Source organism: Pelmatolapia mariae, linkage group LG10_11, assembly GCF_036321145.2.
Source record: "Pelmatolapia mariae isolate MD_Pm_ZW linkage group LG10_11, Pm_UMD_F_2, whole genome shotgun sequence".
In the NCBI taxonomy this organism is placed as follows: Eukaryota; Metazoa; Chordata; class Actinopteri; order Cichliformes; family Cichlidae; genus Pelmatolapia; species Pelmatolapia mariae.
The window spans coordinates 48,996,932-49,018,872 of NC_086236.1; the positions used below are offsets into that span (position 1 = coordinate 48,996,932).

Genomic DNA, 21,941 nt, shown 5'->3' on the forward strand with positions numbered 1-21,941 from the left:
ATCAGCCACGGTGCAGAAGCTACTGGGGGCTGCAGTGACGTGCCCGCAGGCTGTGCTGGCAGCCAGCTGTGGCAGAGTGCCAGGCCCAGCCACCCGAGGTATGAGGGCCCCCTGCCTTATGGTAGGGGCCCGACCGAGCCACGGGCGCCAGGCCCCGCCAAACAGCCACCGGGAGTGACCCAGTACATACCTGAGTGCCCAGCCCTGGACACCGAGAACCACCAACGCACCGATGCCTGAGGGCATCAACCACCGGTATGGAGTGTGGTGAGGGGATATCGGCCCCCACACCTGGGGGTAGCCTGACATAGACTTAGAGAAACAGGCTTACACAGACACAAACATGCATTCCAACCCTCATGCGCACATATACAAATACTTGGCAGTGTGAGAAGCACTTAATACATAATTTCTGCATGAAACATGAAATCCAGACTAAATGCAGATGCAGAGCAGAAAGTAGGACACAATGATGGACTTGTGAAGGTTTTTTCCCCGGCAGCTTATTAATGAATGACCGATTGTTAATAATGGCTCTTTTTTTCTTTAAAGTAGACCAAATGTCCACCTGTTGAAATGTCACTGAAAATCTTTTTTTCACACAGCTTCCACTAGTGAAGTAAATTTCCTGCTATGCTAAGTATCAAGTATTTGCATGTACTTGGATGCACACACAATGCAGGTTGAACATGGTGATCATAACAATCATGGTATGTTCACATCTGCAAATCAGATGTAAAAGTCTGGGGATGCTTTGCCTACTGAACATAACAGCCTCACTCTGAGTGTAAACAGGAGAAATGTATATTTTCATGTTTTCTGCTATGAGGGAAGTGACAGAAATACAAATCCGGCTCTGACTCAGAGAAGGGATCATATCAACATCAGTGTGACTGCAGAAAACTCCAGAGTGAGGGTAGAAGTCTTTTCTTTCTCTTATTAGAGGACACATTTGTGCAAAGAGTCTAAAGTAAAGATGCTGTGGAGTCTGTTGTTCATCACTTTGATTGGTAAGTGGATCATTTGATGTTCCTGCCTGGCACAGTGATGTTATAAAGAATGAAAAGATCAAATATAACAGTTCAGTTTTACTGTGAGTTGATCCAAACTGCTTGATAAAGCAAAAGTCGTTTCATTTAGTTTAAAGAGGGTTTGACTTTAGTAAAGCCAGTTTCATTTCTGCCTGAGTATTGAAGGATGGTTTACATTCTGTGCTTTCTGCTGTATTACCAAACAACAATATCAGAGCTGGCAGTAATTCACTCATTCTTACATCGTTCTCTGAAACTTCACAGGAAGATCAACTCAACAGGATCCAGGTAAGAGTGCATTTCTAATCAGTTTCTTCAGGTTATGTCAACAAGTATGATGGTACTTCTGTTCTGAATATACTTATTTGGAAAGTATTTAATTTTATGCCTTTTGAATTATTTTCATATTTTATTTTTCAATTCATTTATTTATTTATTGCATCACAGTAGACATCATATATGTGGGAACATGTTCCATGTGGGGATTCTCTGTTGGACTGAAGCAATATTACAAACATCTGTATAAATATATGTTATAAATGTAAATTTATACTGAATTATGTTCTATGATACATGATCACTGTGATTTAAAAATAAATGCTTTGATAAACGTGCAGTCGTTGATATGTTTTGAGAGTCAAATTATTCATTTCATTAATTCTGATGAATTTGTATTCACAAACTGCATAACTATTCAACATTTATAATGTAGTGAGGCTGCTTGGAAATAATCTGTGTGTGTGTGTGTGTGTGTGTGTGTGCGTGCGTCTATGTGGTATGGATGGACATTTGACCTGATGCTGTACCTGGGCTACAGGGACATTTCGACTTTTTGCTGTGTATTCATGTGTCCCCCTAAAACATGAATTGTAAATGCATTTTTAAGTGTCTAAATAATAATTTTTTCTACTTCTTTTGAGGTCATTTTTTATCTTTTGACCTGTATTTGCTTAAACTGTAGTGTAAATTCATTTATTAAACTATAATTAAAAGATTTTCTGATTTTCTTAAAAGTCCACCTATACCACTCACCTGATTTTTGTGTATTCCAGTTTATTGCACAGCGACGTTTCGAGTTAGACTGGATGTGTGTAAGTACTACAATTTAATACACATTTTCAATACACACGGCCGGAAGTCATTGTGATTGGTATATATAGGCGGTACCTACCGGAAATGATTTCGCGCGCGTGCCCTTTAATAAGTACATGTCGACGGCAATACGAAGACTGATTAAAAGCACAAAGGTAAGCCTTTTTTAATGTAAAATGCACCATGACTTTAATACTATATGAAATTATAGGTGCACAGGCTTATATTAAACTGCTTTAATATATGCTTTATGGACTGTTAGCTAGTTTTTGAAGAAGTAAAACTGCCTCAGCGTTTGTCATTGAGTAAATAAAATAGGGCTGATGACTAACCGCGTCAACGCGATAAAGCGGGCTAACCCGTGTTAGGATTTACTCGGTGTTAAAGCATTAATGTGGCTTAAACGTGTTAATGCCGACATCGCGACTAACGTGATTAACAATTAAACCAGCGCAGTCTGAGTCAAAATCCCTGATGTCGCTGTCATCTAATTTCGGGCAGTTTGTCCAATGTCTGTCCATTCTGCTAACAGCCCTAAAATAAAAGCAAGGGGTATAAGTGTATTTAATCGTGTATTTATTTATATGCCTGAAGAAAAAACTTCTTACAGTTTTGATGCCTAAGCTTTCTCAGTACTTGTATCACTCTCTGCAGTCGCCATTGCAGAAATGTCACATGTCGCCATTTTGAGAACTAGGCCTTTAACATTTTAAAAGAAGGCATAAATTAGGACTATGAATAAGTCAGCTGTGTTTATGCTGTAAACTACACTACTGCTAGTTCTACTACTACTGATGATGATGACAATGATGACGATAATCGTAATACTTTATATGCTTTGGTAATACAGGCAATCAAAACGTACAGGAGAACATGCGAAGGAGACGCATTCCTCCACGGGAGGATGCAGTCTGTCATGTTTCTGCTGGAAGGGACAAACTGGGACTTGATATCCACTACATAAATGCCTTCAAAGGTAAGTTGGTCTTTAGTTTGGATTAGATTTGGAGTTTGTCACTTTGTCTTTTGTCACTCACTTGGTATGCCTCTGCAATTCAGGTCGGGGCATTTTCACGACTGTTCCATTCCAAAAAGGAGACTTCCTTTTGGAATACAGAGGTAAACTCATAACAAAAGACGAATGTGAGCGGAGACACAGAGTTTATCATGACAGCCTGAAGGTGTTCATGTTTGAATTCAAGTTTGATGGAAAACTCTGGTGGTGCGTATTATATCAGTGTAGTTTGATTAAGATTAAATTACACTTTGCTTTTGATTTATGAAAAAAAAGCTTCCTAACAAAAACTAGTTAAGCTAATACTTTTTTGCCTAACCCCACAGTGTGGATGCATCTCAAGAAGATGGGTCATTAGGCAGACTTGTCAACGACAACCACATCAGTCCAAGTGCTAAGATGAAAATATTAAATATCAATGGAAAGCCCCATCTATGCTTATTTGCAAGCAGAGACATAAGTCCAGGCGAAGAAATAGACTATAATTATGGTGACTCGGATTGGCCCTGGAGATGCAAGGTATTTCTACAATTGTACTTTTTGGAACTGATAAATTGCATACCGTAAGCCATTTTTACATTTGTACCTACTCAAATTGGCTTAACGTGACTTAGGGCATCTAGTTTTCCATTGAAATTGAGTATCACCTACTGTGCCTGGGGTCACTATAGCAATGCAGCCGAGCATCCAGTGATATAAATGCCACAGCAAGCATGGATGTCAAGGTGACACAATGCCTGCTGCTCAGTCTATACTTTAGTGTTCAATTCAGGGATCATGCTGTTAATTTTGGTAGCCATTTCAAACATTTCAGAGTTTCAAAAATGATGGCTTGGATTTTCATGAAGGAGGCGCACTCATAACTTATCGAGTGACACCATTGACCAGCCACCTGTTGGCATTCAGTCTGTCTATGTCAAATTTTCTGATCACTTTGGATCACTTGGAACCTTGGTGCAGTAGTTACTGAAAAACTACATGGTACTATAACCTACTGGAAAAACCGGGGTAGGTACTAATGGAAAACAGGCAATTGTGATTGCTGCCACATCAGAGCCCTCTAAAAGCACTAAAAAAATATCAGCAGGTATGCAGAAATAAAAAATGGCTTTCGGTTTCTAAATGTTAACAGTGATTGATGTTTAATGTGATTCTAACCTCTTTAGTTAGATTCAGTTTAAATTTTGTCCCTCGGGGATAAATGGGCCCTAGTGATAGTTCGTTGCTGCTACAGGTGATTGTTTTACTCCTTTAGCAATGGCTTAAAAAAGATTAAAGAAATCACACAGACTATTTTTCTCTATATTCTCTATACATGACAGTGAATATTTTAAAGACATTAGCTTGAAACTTATCATTCTCATAGAGTTTCTTTAATGTTTCAAAAACCTCTTCAAAAATGCACTGTATTTTCATTTTCTATCTGTTACACACGAAGACTGAGACCAGCCAGATTCAGAAGACTGTGAGCTGCCTAAAGCCGCAACCAAACTGCATTCCAAACAATGATCTGGACCTGAAACATCCAGAGCCTGAAAGGGTAAATATAATCCAGTGTACCACTTAATGAACTAATAATTTAATCTATCATCATTCTTTATGGATGCTGTGTGTGTGTGTGTGTGTGTGTGTGTGTGTGTGTGTGTGTGTGTTTGGCAGTCACCTGGGTGTAATGTGATTTACATGGACCGTGGCTTGTAGGTCCTTTTCATTGTTTCAAAGTGCAAGTCTGGATAGCATCTGAGTGTGTGTGTGTGTGTTAACCACCCAAATGTGACTTAGGAGGACCACACTGTTATTGGGGGACTCCGTCAAAGTTTGCTTCATGGTGACATCACTCTGGTTTTAGGAGGGGTCTTCTCTTATTTTTTGACAGTTTCACCTACAGCATGCAGAACTGACTGCATGTGCTTTGTTTCTATGTTGAAATGGTTTGAAACTCAGGCTTGAACATTAAGATAGATAGTACTATACAACTTCTTAACTTGTTTTAGGCACTTTTTACTGCTGTAGTGCATGGGTTCTCTCTGGCTGTGTACTCTGGCTTCTTCCCACAGTCCAAAGATGTAGCTTATGGGGTTAGGTTAACTGGTGATTCAAAACTGCCCTTTGGTGTGAATGCAAATGCTTCTCCTTCCATGTTAAACTGGTGATCTGTCCAGGTTGTACTGCCCTATGGTAGCTGGTATAGGCCCCCAAACCTGCTACCCCACAATCCTGATAAGGATAAGTGGAAGAGGATGGATGATTGCAACGGAATCAGTTGTTAATTATTGTAGCCAGTATTTTTTCAGAAGAAAACACTTGAGTGGAAAGGTCCCCCCACACATGCAAATTAAAAACAGAAGCACAGGCCTGCCCAGTACTGTTGCAAGAAGAGCACTTGGCCTAATCTTTGTGCCATCTTTTCTTTGTTGCAGGATCATGATGAAGAAATGCCTCAGCAAGGCTCAGAAGCCATGCATTCTTCTTCAGCGCAAGATTCTGAAGAGGTAACATTGACCTAGGACAGATTTTAATGAATGTTTCTCATGCACGATGTGTCCCTTATGCTATTTGCCGATAGTGAAATGGTTTATTCATCCTCTTGAATGATGCATTTTTAGTAATTGTCAGATTACTGTTCTTTTGTCTTCATTTTCTATCTGTTACACACGAAGACTGAGACAAGCCAGATTCAGAAGCTTGTGAGCTGCCTAAAGCCGCAACCAAACTGCATTCCAAACAATGATCTGGACCTGAAACATCCAGAGCCTGAAAGGGTAAATATAATCCAGTGTACCACTTAATGAACTAATAATTTAATCTATCATCATTCTTTATGGATGCTGTGTGTGTGTGTTTGGCAGTCACCTGGGTGTAATGTGATTTACATGGACCGTGGCTTGTAGGTCCTTTTCATTGTTTCAAAGTGCAAGTCTGGATAGCATCTGAGTGTGTGTGTGTGTGTGTGTTAACCACCCAAATGTGACTTAGGAGGACCACACTGTTATTGGGGGACTCCGTCAAAGTTTGCTTCATGGTGACATCACTCTGGTTTTAGGAGGGGTCTTCTCTTATTTTTTGACAGTTTCACCTACAGCATGCAGAACTGACTGCATGTGCTTTGTTTCTATGTTGAAATGGTTTGAAACTCAGGCTTGAACATTAAGATAGATAGTACTATACAACTTCTTAACTTGTTTTAGGCACTTTTTACTGCTGTAGTGCATGGAATCTCTCTGGCTGTGTACTCTGGCTTCTTCCCACAGTCCAAAGATGTAGCTTATGGGGTTAGGTTAACTGGTGATTCAAAACTGCCCTTTGGTGTGAATGCAAATGCTTCTCCTTCCATGTTAAACTGGTGATCTGTCCAGGTTGTACTGCCCTATGGTAGCTGGTATAGGCCCCAAACCTGCTACCCCACAATCCTGATAAGGATAAGTGGAAGAGGATGGATGATTGCAAAGGAATCAGTTGTTAATTGGAGTGAGAGGCTGTCGCAGGGTATCACACTGACAGACTCTACCACACTCACACCTATGGGCAATTTAGAATTACCAGTCCAGCTAACCCCACTAACTGCATGTCTTTGGGCGGAATCTGTAGTTCCCAGATACAACTCGGGTGAGAGGCACTGTACACCCATCATATTTGGAATAGGTTCCAGCCGCAAGGATAAGCAAATAAGGAAGGATTGTTTTTTTTAATTTTGTTTTTGGTTTTTTGTTTTTTACTCTGACCCACTCCACACAGATAAGAATGCATGTGCCGTTTTTAAGAAGTTGCAGTGTTTTAACTCAATTAACTATTCTAGATAACAACAAAGTGAAAGAATCAATTCCCCTAATCCCAGTAAAATGGTTCCAGTAGAAAAAAGTGAAGAGGTTGATTGCCTTCAAATTTTATACTGGGATGAAGTGTATTAGTTGATATCTGCAACTGAATTGAAAACACCTCACCTTTCCAACTGTCCAAAACAAATACAGTCAGGTCCATAAATATTGGGACATCGACACAATTCTAACATTTTTGGCTCCATACACCACCACAATGGATTCCAAATGAAACGAACAAGACATGCTTTAACTGCAGAGTGTCAGCTTTTATTTGAGGGTATTTACATCCAAATCAGGTGAACGGTGTAGGAATTACAACAGTTTGCAAATGTGCCTCCCACTTCTTGAGGGACCAAAAGTAATGGGACAGAATAAGAACCATAAATCAAACATTCATTTTTTAATACTTGGTTGCAAATCCTTTACAGTCAATCACAGCCTGAAGTCTGGAACACATAGACATCACCAGACGCCGGGTTTCATCCCTGGTGATGCTCTGCCAGGCCTCTACTGCAACAGTCTTCAGTTCCTGCTTGTTCTTGGGGCATTTTCCCTTCAGTTTTGTCTTCAGCAAGTGAAATACATGCTCAATCGGATTCAGGTCAGGTGATTGACTTGGCCATTGCAAAACAGTCCACTTCTTTCCCTTCAAAAACTCTTTGGTTGCTTTTGCAGTATGCTTTGGGTTGTTGTCCACCTGCACTGTGAAGCGCCGTCCAATGAGTTTTGAAGCATTTGTCTGAATATGAGCAGATAATATTGCCCGAAACACTTCAGAATTCATTGTGCTGCTTTTGTCAGCAGTCACATCATCAACAAATACAAGAGAACCAGTTCTACTGGCAGCCATACATGCCCACGCCATGACACTTCCACCACAATGCTTCACTGATGAGGTGGTATGCTTAGGATCATGAGCAGTTCCTTTCCTTCTCCATACTCTTCTCTTCCCATCACTCTGGTACAAGTTGATGTTGGTCTCATCTGTCCATAGGATGTTGTTCCAGAACTGCGACGGCTTTTTCAGATGTCATTTGGCAAACTCTAATCTGGCCTGCCTGTTTTTGGGGCTCACCAAAGGTTTACATCTTGTGGTGAACCCTCTGTATTCACACTGGTGGAGTCTTCTCTTGATTGTTGACTCTGACGCACATACACCTACCTCCTAGAGAGTGTTCTTGATCTGGCCAACTGTTGTGAAGGGTGTTTTCTTCACCAGGGAAAGGATTCTTTGGTCATCCACCACAGTTGTGTTCCGTGGTCTTCCGGGTCTTTTGGTGTTGCTGAGCTCACCAGTGCGTTCCTTCTTTTTGGGAATGTTCTAAACAGTTGTTTTGGCCACGCCTGATGTTTTTGCATTCTCTCTGATGGGTTTGTTTTGTTTTTTCAGCCTAATGATGGCTTGCTTCACTGGTAGTGACAGCTCTTTGGATCTCATCCTGGCAGTTGACAGCAACAGGTTCAAAAAGCAAACAGCACACTTGAAATGAACTCTGGACCTTTTATTTGTTCATTGTAATTGGGGTAATGAGGGAATAACACACACCTGGCCATGGAACAGCTGAGAAGCCAATTGTCCCATTACTTTTGGTCCCTTAAGAAGTGGGAGGCACATATACAAACTGTCATAATTCCTATACTGTTCACCTGATTTTGGATGTAAATACCCTCAAATAAAAGCTGGCAGTCTGCAGTTAAAGCACATCTTGTTCGTTTCATTTGGAATCCATTGTGGTTGTGTATAGAGCCAAAAATGTTAGAATTGTGTCGATGTCCCAATATTTATGGACCTGACTGTAAATGTTGCAATATTTTGCTAACAGTGTCACAGTCATCGTCTGGTGTGCACAACAATATCATCTTTGGACAAGTGCATTCAGTGTGTGGGACCGGTTTCCTCCCTCAAGTGGCTTGGCTATAAGTGCAAAGGTGAGACACTTAGTGAATAGGTACAGTATATAGTAAAAAGCATTAATAGAGTTCAACAAGTTAAGACTAGCTGAAATGAACACTGCTCCCTTTTTAATCAGTGGGTGGTCACATCTAATTAAAGAAATGGTATACTTGGGATTGTCCTCAATTCCCCATTCCATAACATAAACTGCTCAAAATAATAAAGGGAACACTTAAACAATGCGATGTAACTCCACAGACCACTTCTCAGCACCTATGCTTTCTGGCTGATGTTATGGTCACTTTTGAATGCTGGTGGTGATTTCATTTTAGTGGTAGCATGAGACAGAGTCTACAACCCACACAAGTGGCTCAGGTAGTGCAGCTCATCTAGTGTAGCACATCAATGTGAGCTGTGGCAAGAAGGTTTGCTGTGTCTGTTAGTGTAGTGTCCAGAGCATGGAGGTGTTACCTGGATGTGGAGTAGGCCATAGGAGGGCAACAACCCAGCAGCAGGACCGCTACCTCCACCTTTGTGCAAGGAGGAACAAGAGGAGCCTTGCAAAATGACCTCAAACAGGCCACAAATGTGCATCTGTCTGCTCAAATGGTCAGATGGCTTGAGGGTCCAGCGTCCACAGGTGGGGATTGAGCTTGCAGCCCAACACCATGCAGGACGTTTGACATTTGCCAGAAAACACAAAGTTTGGCAACTTCGGCACTGGCACCCTATGCTCCTCACAGCTGAAAGGAGGTTCAAACTGAGCACATGTGACAGTCTGGAGATGCCGTGGGGAACGTTCTGCTGTCTGCAACATCCTCCAGCATGATCATATTGGCAGTGGGTCAGTAATGGTGTGGGGTGGCATTTCTGTGCCTGCCAGAGAGCCTGACTGTCATTAGGTAACAAGATGAGATCCTCGGACACTTTGTGAGACCACATGCTAGTGCGTTTGGCCCTGGGGTCCACCTAATGCGAGATGACACTGGACCTCATGTGGCTGGAGTATGTCAGCAGTTCCTCCATGACAAAGGCATTGATGCTATGGACTGGCCCGCCTGTTCCCCAGACCTGAATCCAATTGAGCACATCTGGGACATCGCGTCTCACTCCATCCACCACAAACTGTCCAGGGGTTGGCGGATGCTTTAGTCTGGGTCTTGGAGGAGATCCTTCAGGAGACCGTCCGCCACCTCATCCCGAGCATGCCCAGGCATTGTAGGGAAGTCATACAGGCATCTGGAGGCCACACACATTCAACTACACACTTTCATGCCATTCAACTACCTGAAGAACAAAGTATTTAATAAGAATAATTCATTCATTCACATCTGGGATGTCCTTTTGGGGGGGGAGGGGGTTAGCAGTGTATGTGTAGTCATTAAAATATCCTTAAGTGTGAACAGTTTGTTTTTTGGTTTTTTTTCAGCATTTGACATTACTGCAATGCTTTGACAAAAAACTACTTCACTTAAATAGAACTGCAAAGCTAAATGAAGTCTATCAAAATGTGTTTCAGTTTGTTTAGGGGTCTGGCACAAATCCTGCCTTGCAAAATTGTCAAATCAGAATTGTCACCAGTCAACACAGGTGTGTATCCCATTCATATTTGGCTTGACTTTTTTTCAGTTTATTTTTTTTATCTGTCTAAAGTATTGATCAATTAAAATAACTTTTATTCTTACATTCCAGAAAGAAGAAATTTCTGAATATTCAGGGGAAGATGGATTGCCACATTCAGTTCTGGATCAAATATCAAGCGATGATGATGGCAACCACAGCATATCAGAAGAAGAATATGTGCCAGATTCAGAGTCATATGATGAAGATTCAGATGAAGACATCTCATTATTGCCAAGCACATCAAAAGGTCTGCTATGCCAAGATGACATCTCCAAAGCGCATGAACAATCAGATTCAACGAATTTAATCCACAACTTGACAAAGGACAAGCCAGAAGATAAAAGTGAGCTTTGCGAAACTGAATCAGAAAAAATGACTTTAAGTAAAAGAAATTACTGCTATTTTTGTGGCAAACCACAAGCTAAAATTTCCCGCCACCTGAAAACGCACAAAACAGCTCCTGATGTTGTGCATGCATTTTCCCTGCCTAGAGACTCAAACGAGCGTAAAAGCCTGTTAGAGAAATTGAGAAATAAGGGACATTTTAAGCATAATGCTGCAGTGTTGCATGGTGGAGTGGGACCACTGAAAGTGAAGAGAAGACCCAAGATTAAAGCAGTAGAGGGAAAGTTTGCTCATTGCTTTTATTGTCAAGGGATGTATGTTCGCAAGGATCTTTGGAGACATGTCCACAGATGTCCTAACAAACCAAAAGATGACACGGATAAAGAACCTGGAAGAACCAAAGTACTCGGCCTGGCTTTAACTCTGGAGTCTCAGTGTTATCCGCAGGTGTCAAGTGGAGTGTGGAAGGTTCTTGCTGTTATGAAACAAGATGAGATTGCCTCAGCTGTGCGAAATGACTTTACTGTTATTCAGTTTGCCCAGTCCCTCTACAATAAACATGGACAAGACCCTACTAAGTATGATTATATACGACAGAAGCTTCGTGAAGCGGGACGTTTGTTGTTGTGTCTGCGTACAGAATTCTCAGTGCATAACATCGAAGAAGCTATTAAGCCTGCTAACTTCCAGAGAGTTGTGCAAGCAGTAAAGAAAGTTTCAGGTTTTGATGAAGAGACACTGTCATACAAAACTCCAAGCCTTGCGCTGAAACTGGGACATACACTGCATAAAATGTCTGACATTATCCATTGTCGTGCCCTCATGACAGAGGATGAAGCCCTAATCAAGTCCACTGATGCGTTCAAGAAGTTGTATGTCTCCAAATGGTCCGAGATGGTGTCTCACCGTGCCTTGAACACATTGAGTGAGGCAAAGTTTAACAAGCCATCAACATTGCCCTTTACAGAAGATGTTCGGATTCTCCATCACTACCTTCAAAAATCTGCAGAAAGTGCCTTTTGCAGCTTGGAGAACGAAGCCACAGCTCAGAATTATGCCCAACTTGCACAAGTTACACTCTCACAAATCATTGTGTTCAATCGAAGACGTTCTGGAGAGGTTTCAAAGATGCGCCTCAAAAGTTTTCTTGAAAGAGACAAAACGGCACTCCACACAGATGTTTCCATGGGGCTCTCAGAAATGGAACAGGGACTCTGTAACTATTTCTGTAGAATAGAAATAATGGGAAAAAGGGACAGAAATGTTCCAGTTCTGCTAACACCAAGCATGCTGGATGCTCTGTCACTACTGGTTAGTAGGAGGCCTGACTGTGGTATTTGTGCCACTAATATCTACCTCTTTGCAAGACCCCGATCAATGAGTCATTACAGAGGAATGGACTCCTTGCGTGTTCATGCACACCAGTGTGGAGCAAAGCACCCTGAGTATCTAAGATCGACACAGCTCAGAAAACATGTTGCCACACTCTCACAAGTCCTTAATTTGAAAAACAATGAACTTGATCAGGTTGCAGATTTCCTGGGTCATGATATCCGCGTTCACCGCGAATTCTACAGATTACCAGTTCCCACAACACAGCTGGCCAAGATTTCCAAACTGCTTTTAATACTGGAAAAAGGACATCTTTCCCAGATCCAGGGGAAATCACTGGATGAGATCGAAATTGAAGGTTTGTATTGAAAGGAGCAAATATTAGGGCAGTAGTTGAATATTATGCTTTATCAACAGAATTAAAACCTAAAAGCACAGACCATTCTGTTAAATGTCCATGATCTAAGGTTCTTGAAGTCTGTTGTTTCATCACTTTGCAACATTTGGCAAACTGCAGAGTGGTGGCCTTAAATAGTAAAACTATGTACTGTGGAAAAAGTATAATTTCCAGTATTTGTTCTGTATTTTGTCATCTCGTTGTTAATGTGAGGTTTTTGGGGGGTTTGTGTTTGTGTTGTGTTTTTTTTTTTTTTTCCCACAATTTCTCAGATGAAATTGCATTAAGTGATGCTGAAACAAAGGACAGTGAGAGTGAATCAGATGATGATGACACAGCACTCACAATGTCGGCGTGTGGCACCAGTGAGCCTGTACATGCAGTAGCTGATTCCACAAACACAGCGCAGCTCCAAGACACTGTAGATTGTGGTAAGTTACCACTAGCTTGGTTTCTGTGGATAAAATGTTTGTTACAAATATTAAAACTTAATCAAATTGTGTAATCAGCAGATGAAGAACCACTCATAATGCCTGCAGCAAGTGAGACTGCTGCTCCCTCTGAAGGTAAGGGGTGCAGTTGGTTCTCTAAGCTTATGGACACGTTCTTTGTAATTGCGTTGCAATTCTGTCTCTCTACACCACCACAATGGATTTTAAAATCAAACAATATCCATATGTGTTAAAGTAGACTTCCTGCTTTAATTCTAGGGATTTGACGGAATCATCACATCACAGCCATTATGCATAGTCTATTATTCTCAGAAGCTCAAGGGTAATTGTATAGCTGACAAACAATTTAATGACTGGGTGAGGCCTGTCTACAGACTACTTCATGGGACATACTATGGTGCTTGCATGATGCATTCTCATTATCCAGTTAAGTAAGTAAAAAGGTTGATTCTGTTCATCTGAACGTAGTTTTTTCAGTGGGAGAAATGTTTCGTCACTTAGATGTTTGTGCTTTAAGGTTCTTGAATTGTTCATCATCTATTGTTTCATCACTTTGCAACATATGGCAAACTGCAGAGTGGTGGCAAAAAGTCACTTGGATGAGTGACAAAATGTTTCTCCCACTGAAAACGCTACATCCAGATTAACAGAATCAACGTTTTGGGATTTACTTACCTGGATGATTGAGCATGCATCAAGAGACTTTTATTCAACTTTTTATTCAGTCTTTTATTCACAGTGGAACACTAAATGTTGTCTCATTTTAGAAATTTGATAAATTTTCAAAGAGAATTTTAGCTCGTTTTGATATTGATGGTACCAACACATTTCAGAAGTTAGCATCCATTAGCATCCATTCTTTTTACAAGCAAATGATTTTTGGTTTTTTTTTTGTTTGGTTTGTTTGTTTTAACTACTACTACTTTATATATCTTCCAGATAAAAATGCTGCTCAATCCCACAATTCCCGAAGAGCTCCCAAAAACATGTGGTCCAAGGCTGAGGTTGCTGCAGTGATGAGGCATTTTAAAGACCACATAAACAAAGGGAAACTGGCCACCAAAAATGAATGCAGTCATTGCAAATTGGTAGAAGATCCGATGTTGGCAGGAAGAACAGTTCAAAACATAAGAGATTTTGTAAGAAACAGAGGATTAACTGCAAAAAGGCAGAAAAAAATGAACTAAAATAACTGTTTAGCCAGATGTGGTTTTACATCTTGGTCAGATGGCCAAACTGTTGTTAAAACTGAGTTATTGTGCAGCAGGCTGCCTGATGTTCTGTTTAAAAAAAGTTCTTGTTAATTACAGAAGTAGTTTGTATTTCATAATTTTTTTAATTAATTTATTTAGTTTTTTTGACAGGTTCTTATTTTAATATATTTTTTTTGACAGGTTATATTTAAAATAAAAAAATATAAATGCATATTTTCTCCCCTTAATATTTACCTTTAAACTTCTATATTTTTATATTTCTGTGGTTAGCGTGGGCATTTTTGTCCATAGGGTTAGGGTTAGGCTTAGATTTCTTTTTTATTTATGGTTAAAATTAATGTTCAGATCCATTAATTTTATGGTTAAAATTAATGTTCAGATCCAAGAACACTAATAAAATGATGTCCCAGTAATCCTGTGTCCTGTCAGATGTGTATTCATGGTAATGATGAGCTATTTAATAATGACATCATTGTCCCTTTAAAGTCCCGATATTGGGTTTTTTTTGGACCTCATAAAACACATCGTTGTCAAGTGGACAATGTCTCCACAAAACACAATAGAGTCTGGTTGGTGTGTATCAGTGTATCTAGACTTCTATAGGGAGTGTATTAGGTCTGAAGTGACCCAAATTTTTTTCAGATTTTTTCGAACACTTTAACCTCGCTCCCTTGGCTCTAAGTCCTCTGGAAACGGAAGTCCCCGTAAACCACCGCCGGGCGGATTGACGTAGTATAGTCCCGCCATACCACATAGACCCGTGTGTGTGTGTGTGTGTGTGTGTGTGTGGGGAATAATAAATATAATAATAATAATAATAATAATAATAACTATTATTATTATTATTATTATTATTATTATTATTATTATTATTATTAGTAGTAGCAGTAGTTCTTTTGTAGTAACCTGTAAATTGTAAACCTGTAAATTGTAAATACTGTAAAACCACTGTCATTTAATGGTCGGGCATTGCACAGCTACAAGCATTTCACCCCATGTCATACTGTGTATGGTTGTGTGTGTGTGTGTGTGACAAATAAAATTTGAATTTGAGTATTATCAGTATTATTTTGACTTTTAACCATAGAGGAAGCTGTGGAGACATGTACCTCTCTGGCAGTGACTGACTGAGCAGCATCCTCTAACAGCTTCATGCTGTGTAGTAAAGTCATTCCTCTCTACAGTGGTTTTGTGACAGTGCTGCTCTGGATACTGAAGATTCTCTGGAGAAGCAGAAAGTTTACAAGTTCAGAGGTGACCTGGCTGTGAGACAAGGAAACTATCAGGTACTGTCACTCATTTAGTTTAGTCTGTGCTAATGGAGGTGTTTTGTAGCTGGTATTTGTATAGCTGATAAACAAGTGTCCATTCATGACCATCAGTTTACATTTTTATCAGCAGCATCAGTGTTTGAATATTTCCATGAGGCTTGAACCTAGTTTTCTTATTTCCATGTTTCCTCTCCAACAAGTCGTCTCATTAAAAAGGGAATTTCTGTCATTTCATTTCACGCAGCCAGAAGTGCACAGATGTAGTCAGCAGTGTGTTACATTGTGTGTATTTATTGACAGTTAAAAACAACTTGACAATTTGTTTTTGCCTCTACTTTGTCATTAATTTGTCTCCAAGACCCAATGAAATCTTACTTGTTATCATCCATCGTCCACCTGGGCCTTACACTGAGTTTCTCTCTGATTTCTCAGACTTTTTATCTGATTTAGTGCTCAGCTCAGATAAAATAATTATTGTGGGGGATTTTAACATTCATGCAGATGCTCAACATGGCATTTAATCTGTTATTAGACTCAATTGGCTTCTCTCAAAATGTAAAAGAACCCACCCACCACTTTAATCACACTCTAGATCTTGTTTTAACATATGGCATAGAAACTGAACATTTAACAGTGTTTCCTGAAAACCCTCTCCTGTCTGATCATTTCCTGATAACATTTACATTTACAATAATTGATTACACAGCAGTGGAGAGTAGACTTTATCACAGTAGATGTCTTTCTGAAAGCGCTGTAACTAAGTTTAAGAATATAATCCACCCACTGTTATCATCTTCAATGCCCTGTACCAACATAGAGCAGAGCAGCTATCTGAACGCTACCCAAACAGATGTCGATTATCTTGTTAATAATTTTACCTCCTTACTGCGTACGACTCTGGATACTGTAGCTCCTGTGAAAACTAAGGTCTCAAATCCGAAGTACCTGACTCCGTGGTATAATTCTCAAACACGTAGCCTAAAGCAGATAACTCGTAAGCTGGAGAGGAAATGGCGTGTCACAAATTTAGAGGATCATCATTTAGCCTGGAGAAATTGTTTGCTGCTTTATAAGAAAGCCCTCCACAAAGCCAGAACATCTTACTATTTGTCACTGATTGAAGAAAATAAGAACAAGCCCAGGTTTCTCTTCAGCACTGTAGCCAGGCTGACAAAAAGTCAGAGCTCTACTGAGCCAACCATCCCTTTAACGTAAACTAGTAATGACTTCATGAACTTCTTCACAAATAAAATTTTAATTTTTAGAGAGAAAATTACCAATAATCATCCCACAGATGTAATATTATCTACAGCTACTTTCAGTACCCTTGATATTCATTTAGAGTCTTTTTCTCCAATTGATCTTTGTGAGTTAACTTCAATAATTACTTCCTCCAAACCATCAACGTGTCTTTTAGACCCCATTCCTACAAAACTGCTCAAAGAAGTCCTGCCATTAATTAATGCTTCAATCTTAAATATGATCAACCTATCTCTAATAATCGGCTATGTACCACAGGCCTTCAAGGTGGCTGTAGTTAAACCTTTACTCAAAAAGCCATCTCTACACCCAGCTGTCTTAGCTAATTATAGGCCAATCTCCAACCTTCTTTCATATCAAACATCCTTGAGAGAGTAGTTGTCAAACAGCTAACAGATCATCTGCAGAGGAATGGCTTCTTTGAAGAGTTTCAGTCAGGTTTCAGAGCTCATCACAGCACAGAAACAGCTTTAGTGAAGGTTACAAATGATCTTCTTATGGCCTCTGACAGTGGACTCATCTCTGTGCTTGTCCTGCTAGACCTCAGTGCAGCATTTGATACTGTCGACCATAATATCCTATTAGAGCGATTAGAGCATGCTGTAGGTATTACAGGTACTGCACTGCAGTGGTTTGTATCATATCTATCTAATAGACTCCAATTTGTACATGTGAATGCAGAGTCTTCTTCACACACTAAGGTCAATTATGGTTCAGTGCTAGGACCAATTCTGTTTACATTACATATGCTTCCCTTAGGCAGTATCATTAGAAGACATAGCATAGACATAGCAAGAGCCTGATGAATATAAAAACAAAGAATTACCATCTTTTTTTTTTTTTTTTTTTTTTTACCTTATTTTGGTTTTTGAGCAAAATGAGACCCACATATGAGGACATTTGTTTCAAATTTTGATAGAACAGTGGCAGTATAATGTCCTCGTAAGTGGATATCAGGCCCTTGTAGAGAAAAATTAAGTATTTTGGTGTAGACGTCCCAAAATGCGCGCCAGGTCCTAGGAGGTTAAACAAATATGTAAGACTGCTTTCTTCTATTTGTGCAACATCTCTAAAATTAGAAATATCCTGTCTCAGAGTGACGCTGAAAAACTAGTTCATGCATTTACTTCCAAGCTGGACTACTGTAATTCATTATTATCAGGAAGTCCTAAAAACTCCCTAAAAAGCCTTCAGTTAATCCAAAATGCTGCAGCAAGAGTACTGACAGGGACTAGGAAGAGAGAGCATATTTCTCCTGTTTTGGCTTCTCTTCATTGGCGCCCTGTTAAAGAATTGAATTGAATTCAAAATCCTGCTCCTCACATACAAGGTCTTGAATAATCAGGCCCCATCTTATCTTAATGACCTTGTAGTACCATATCACCCTATTAGAGCACTTCGCTCTCGCACTGCAGGCCTACTTGTTGTTCCTAGAGTATTTAAAAGTAGAATGGGAGGGAGAGCCTTCAGTTTTCAGGCCCCTCTTCTGTGGAACCAGCTTCCAGTTTAGATTCAGGAGACAGACACTATCTCTACTTTCAAGATTGGGCTTAAAACTTACCTTTTTGCTAAAGCATATAGTTAGGGCTGGACCAGGTGACCCTGAACACAAATGGCCCATTTCGAATCACCAGTTAACCTAACCCTGCTAAATTTCATGTGTTTGACTTCAGGAGGAAGCCGGAGTACCCTGGAGAGATCCCACGCAAACACAGGGAGAACATGCAAACACCTCGGCCAGATGGTGGAGCTTTTCTCCAGTCTTACCATTTATTTTTACATTTTCAGCTGTGCTCCCACCCGTTTCCTCTTCCTTCTTTACCTTGGGTGTGTTCCAAATGTACTTCCTATCTTTTTTTCCCAACCTCCTTTTTGCTTAACCTTGATGTTTTTATAAAGGTCAGAATCAAAGGTTGGTGGGAGAAGTGATAAGGAGCTAGAAAAAGAAAAGCCGTGCATTTATTAGAACAATCTTACTCTAGCATCCTTAAGAGTGTGGTGCCGGATGTCCACCATGTTAAAACTATAATGTGCAGAATACAAAATTTGCGTCTTAATTTACTAAACGGTGTTTTTTTATACAAGTTATGTAAATGAGAACAGGAAAAGAGAAAGAGAATATTTAAATAAGTCACGCAGAAGTGAATTCGAAAATCTGTGGAGCACAATTTACTTTGCAAATTGCACAAAATATAACTCCAAATAAAATCCAGTCTTCTGTCTGTAGTGGCTGTGATAGTTGTTTCTAGAAGTTTGTAGTTTTAGGAGGGGAAGATTTTATCAGTGTAGTGATCAAATGTGCTAGTTTCTAATTACTGCTCATTGCTGGTAGAGTTTATGACTCTTAGATGCAGACCTTTTTATCTACCTCGGGAATTCACCGCTGTGCTCATCACAGCAGTGTACATCCCACCCAGCGCTAATACTAAGGAGGTGCTCTGAATGTGTGAGCTGTACGGGGCGATCTGTGAGCTCCAGAACAGCCACTTGGTTGTGATGTTCCATGTTTGCCCTGCATGCTAGCATTTTGCACCCTCCTGTTATGTGGTTCATAACACTCATTTCTTATTTTATTGCCCTCTGCCATTGCGAAAACTAGAGATAATGCTCAGGTCAAGATGGTATTTTAACACGTAACAAGAAGAGATGAGTAAATAGTGAGAGTCAGTCAGGGTGTTAGTGTAAATTAGTGGTACGTGTAGCTGTGAAAAAGATGAAGAAATACATACTGAATACTAAATGAATACTTACTACATACTAAATGAATAATACTCACATTACTGCTGTTTCTGCAACACTACACCAGCCTCCTATCCACTGAATCATGGCTAGCATATTCAGTCTCCCCTGAATCACTGTGTTTCTTAGAAATGTCTTCATTTGCTCTAAGGCTCTACTTCTGCTCTAGTGACGTGTGTTGTGATGGGATCACTGGGAGAGTGACAGTCTCTGAAAAGACTTCACCAGGGTTGTTCAGCTGGAGCAGGTCTACAGCACCACAGCAGGCTCTGAACACTTCCTTAGTGTAGACGAGGAAAAGCTTGGTTGTTAGTTTGCCTGCACTGAGGACAGGAGAGACTTTCAAGGTGTTGCTTTAATATTTAAAATGACCAACCAGCAGATATTCTTTCTAAAATGGAAGAACCAGTTACTGTCATTTGAATGAATTGTGACCAGTGTTTAATTATTTAATAGCACAACAACAGTATGAAGAAATTTCAAATCTGAGGTCATTTTCAGAGCCTGTGCTGCCATCTTCAGGAAAAAAAAGTGCAAAACATTTTTGAATGTCTTTTGAATAAAATATGAAATATTTAGAAACCAAATGCTCAAAGAAAATACTTTAGGTCTCCATCTAAAACCTATCAGAGACACATTGCAGATATATTTGATTTGATAACTTTCCATTTTTACTCCCTGGATTTTTGTTTTTTTTAAGCAAACTTCAGTTCTCAGTAAAAGTCCAGCATCAAACTTATGTGGTTTAGATTTATTACTGGATGGAAAACTTACTTTCATATAAAAAATTCTGGTTAGATGACTGGAATAAAAGACAGCTCTTTTGAAATAGCAAACATGAAAATCAGAGCACCTCATTCTAAAAGAAAATGAAAATAAAAATACTCAGATACTATCTAGGTGGGAAGAAATTTCAAACTTACTCGTTGCAGTGTCAGTATCCTTTTACAGTACCATACTTCAATTCAGTGAGCTCTTTAGAGCGTCATGTTTTTGTAAAGACACACTACAAAGCTTAGTGTTACACATCCATGACCAGGGTGCATTTGTGTGAACCCAGGGGGGCTCGTATATGTTTCCCCCCAGCAAAAAATACTTCAGCAACCAGTGGTGCTCTATACTCTGAACTTGTACTGTACTTCCTACTACTACCAGTCTAACTATTTCTATTTCTTTCTGCTACTAATAATAATATAGTGATTATAACAATAACTGAAGCTCAAATATAGCAAAAATCATTTTCATGGTTTTATGTGATGGCCAGTTATCAACCTGCATCATAAATATTTTTAGTCCTGGAGACATGCAGGTATTAAAATGTCACTAATATATGCTGCGTTATTTTGGCCTGATGTGCCATTTTCCGGGTCCAAACAAAGCGGCAAGAGAATACGATTGAAAATGGTTTATCTTTTTATTCTTTCCCAACCTGGAAGCAACATGAGGCAGCTCGTGTATCGGATGTTACCAAACAAAGGCATCCAGCCTGGATAGCAGCTGTGAGACGAGCTGATATCCAGTTGTCTTCCATCTCCAAATATCTGTTGGTGTGCTCCAGACCCCATATGGAAAAGATATATATAAATCATATAAAGTTTGTATCTGTCTTGTGTGAAACTTGTATGAAAAGCATACAAGAGTGAAAACAGATATAAGATCCCTTGAAAATATATATAAATGAAACTTGTATGTTTTGGATACTTACTAAAACAATATACGAAAGTAATGAGAAAGTGGCCACTTTCATGAGTAAATCATATAAGCCTTATATGATTCACTATATGAAGTAGGCCACATCTTATGCAAGTCTTTTATAAGTTTTTACTATTTCTTTTCCATATGGGACACTTTCATTCCAGTAAGTTGTAAATATGTTCATATCACTCTTTATAGCCTTTTAGTTTTATTTTCGATGCGCTCTGAGGTCATAGCAAATTAGAACAAACATCCTACTGAGTGATTTTGCAGAACTACCTTTGATTTGTAGAGTTTCTAATTATTTGGCATTATTAAAGGCAAACCAGCCTATGGAATGGATGAAACACATCCTGACTGAGTTCCAGCGCTACACAAGGGACCCGCTTCAAACATACCACCATGCCAATCAGATTACTTATTCCATGTGAGGGTAAAGAGGTGACCCTGCTGGATAAGATGGTGAAGCTTTGCTGCGTTTGGTGAACATTGTGGTAGTAAAACCAGGGAAAATGAAACTTGCTCCTGTTAAATATTCTTAAGTCTTGTGCTGTATAAATAGCAGTATTTTTTTTCAAAAGATACAGTAATTAAAGTAATGTTAGTAGTGGGTGATATCATATAAACACTGTCATGATTTTGTGTAAACATTTTGTCATTTGTAAACTATAAATGACATGGATTCTACATTGTAACTGATGTGATGTTTTACAAAGTGGTTTTAATAAAACAAAACAAAACAAAACACAATGATGGACCTGTA

The 21,941-nt window shown here is 39.6% G+C and overlaps 1 protein-coding gene across 1 annotated transcript; it reads left to right on the forward strand.

Moving 5' to 3' along the window:
- Positions 1-2,239: 2,239 nt before the first annotated feature.
- LOC134636890 (uncharacterized) lies at positions 2,240-14,514 on the forward strand. Its single transcript, XM_063487139.1, has 13 exons — positions 2,240-2,278; positions 2,974-3,099; positions 3,183-3,345; positions 3,465-3,657; positions 4,577-4,678; positions 5,559-5,630; positions 5,799-5,900; positions 8,780-8,885; positions 10,370-10,440; positions 10,543-12,508; positions 12,820-12,978; positions 13,057-13,113; positions 13,939-14,514. The coding sequence occupies exons 2-13, from the start codon at positions 2,997-2,999 to the stop codon at positions 14,184-14,186; spliced, it is 3,342 nt and encodes a 1,113-aa protein (XP_063343209.1). The 5' UTR covers positions 2,240-2,278; positions 2,974-2,996; the 3' UTR covers positions 14,187-14,514.
- Positions 14,515-21,941: the final 7,427 nt, after the last annotated feature.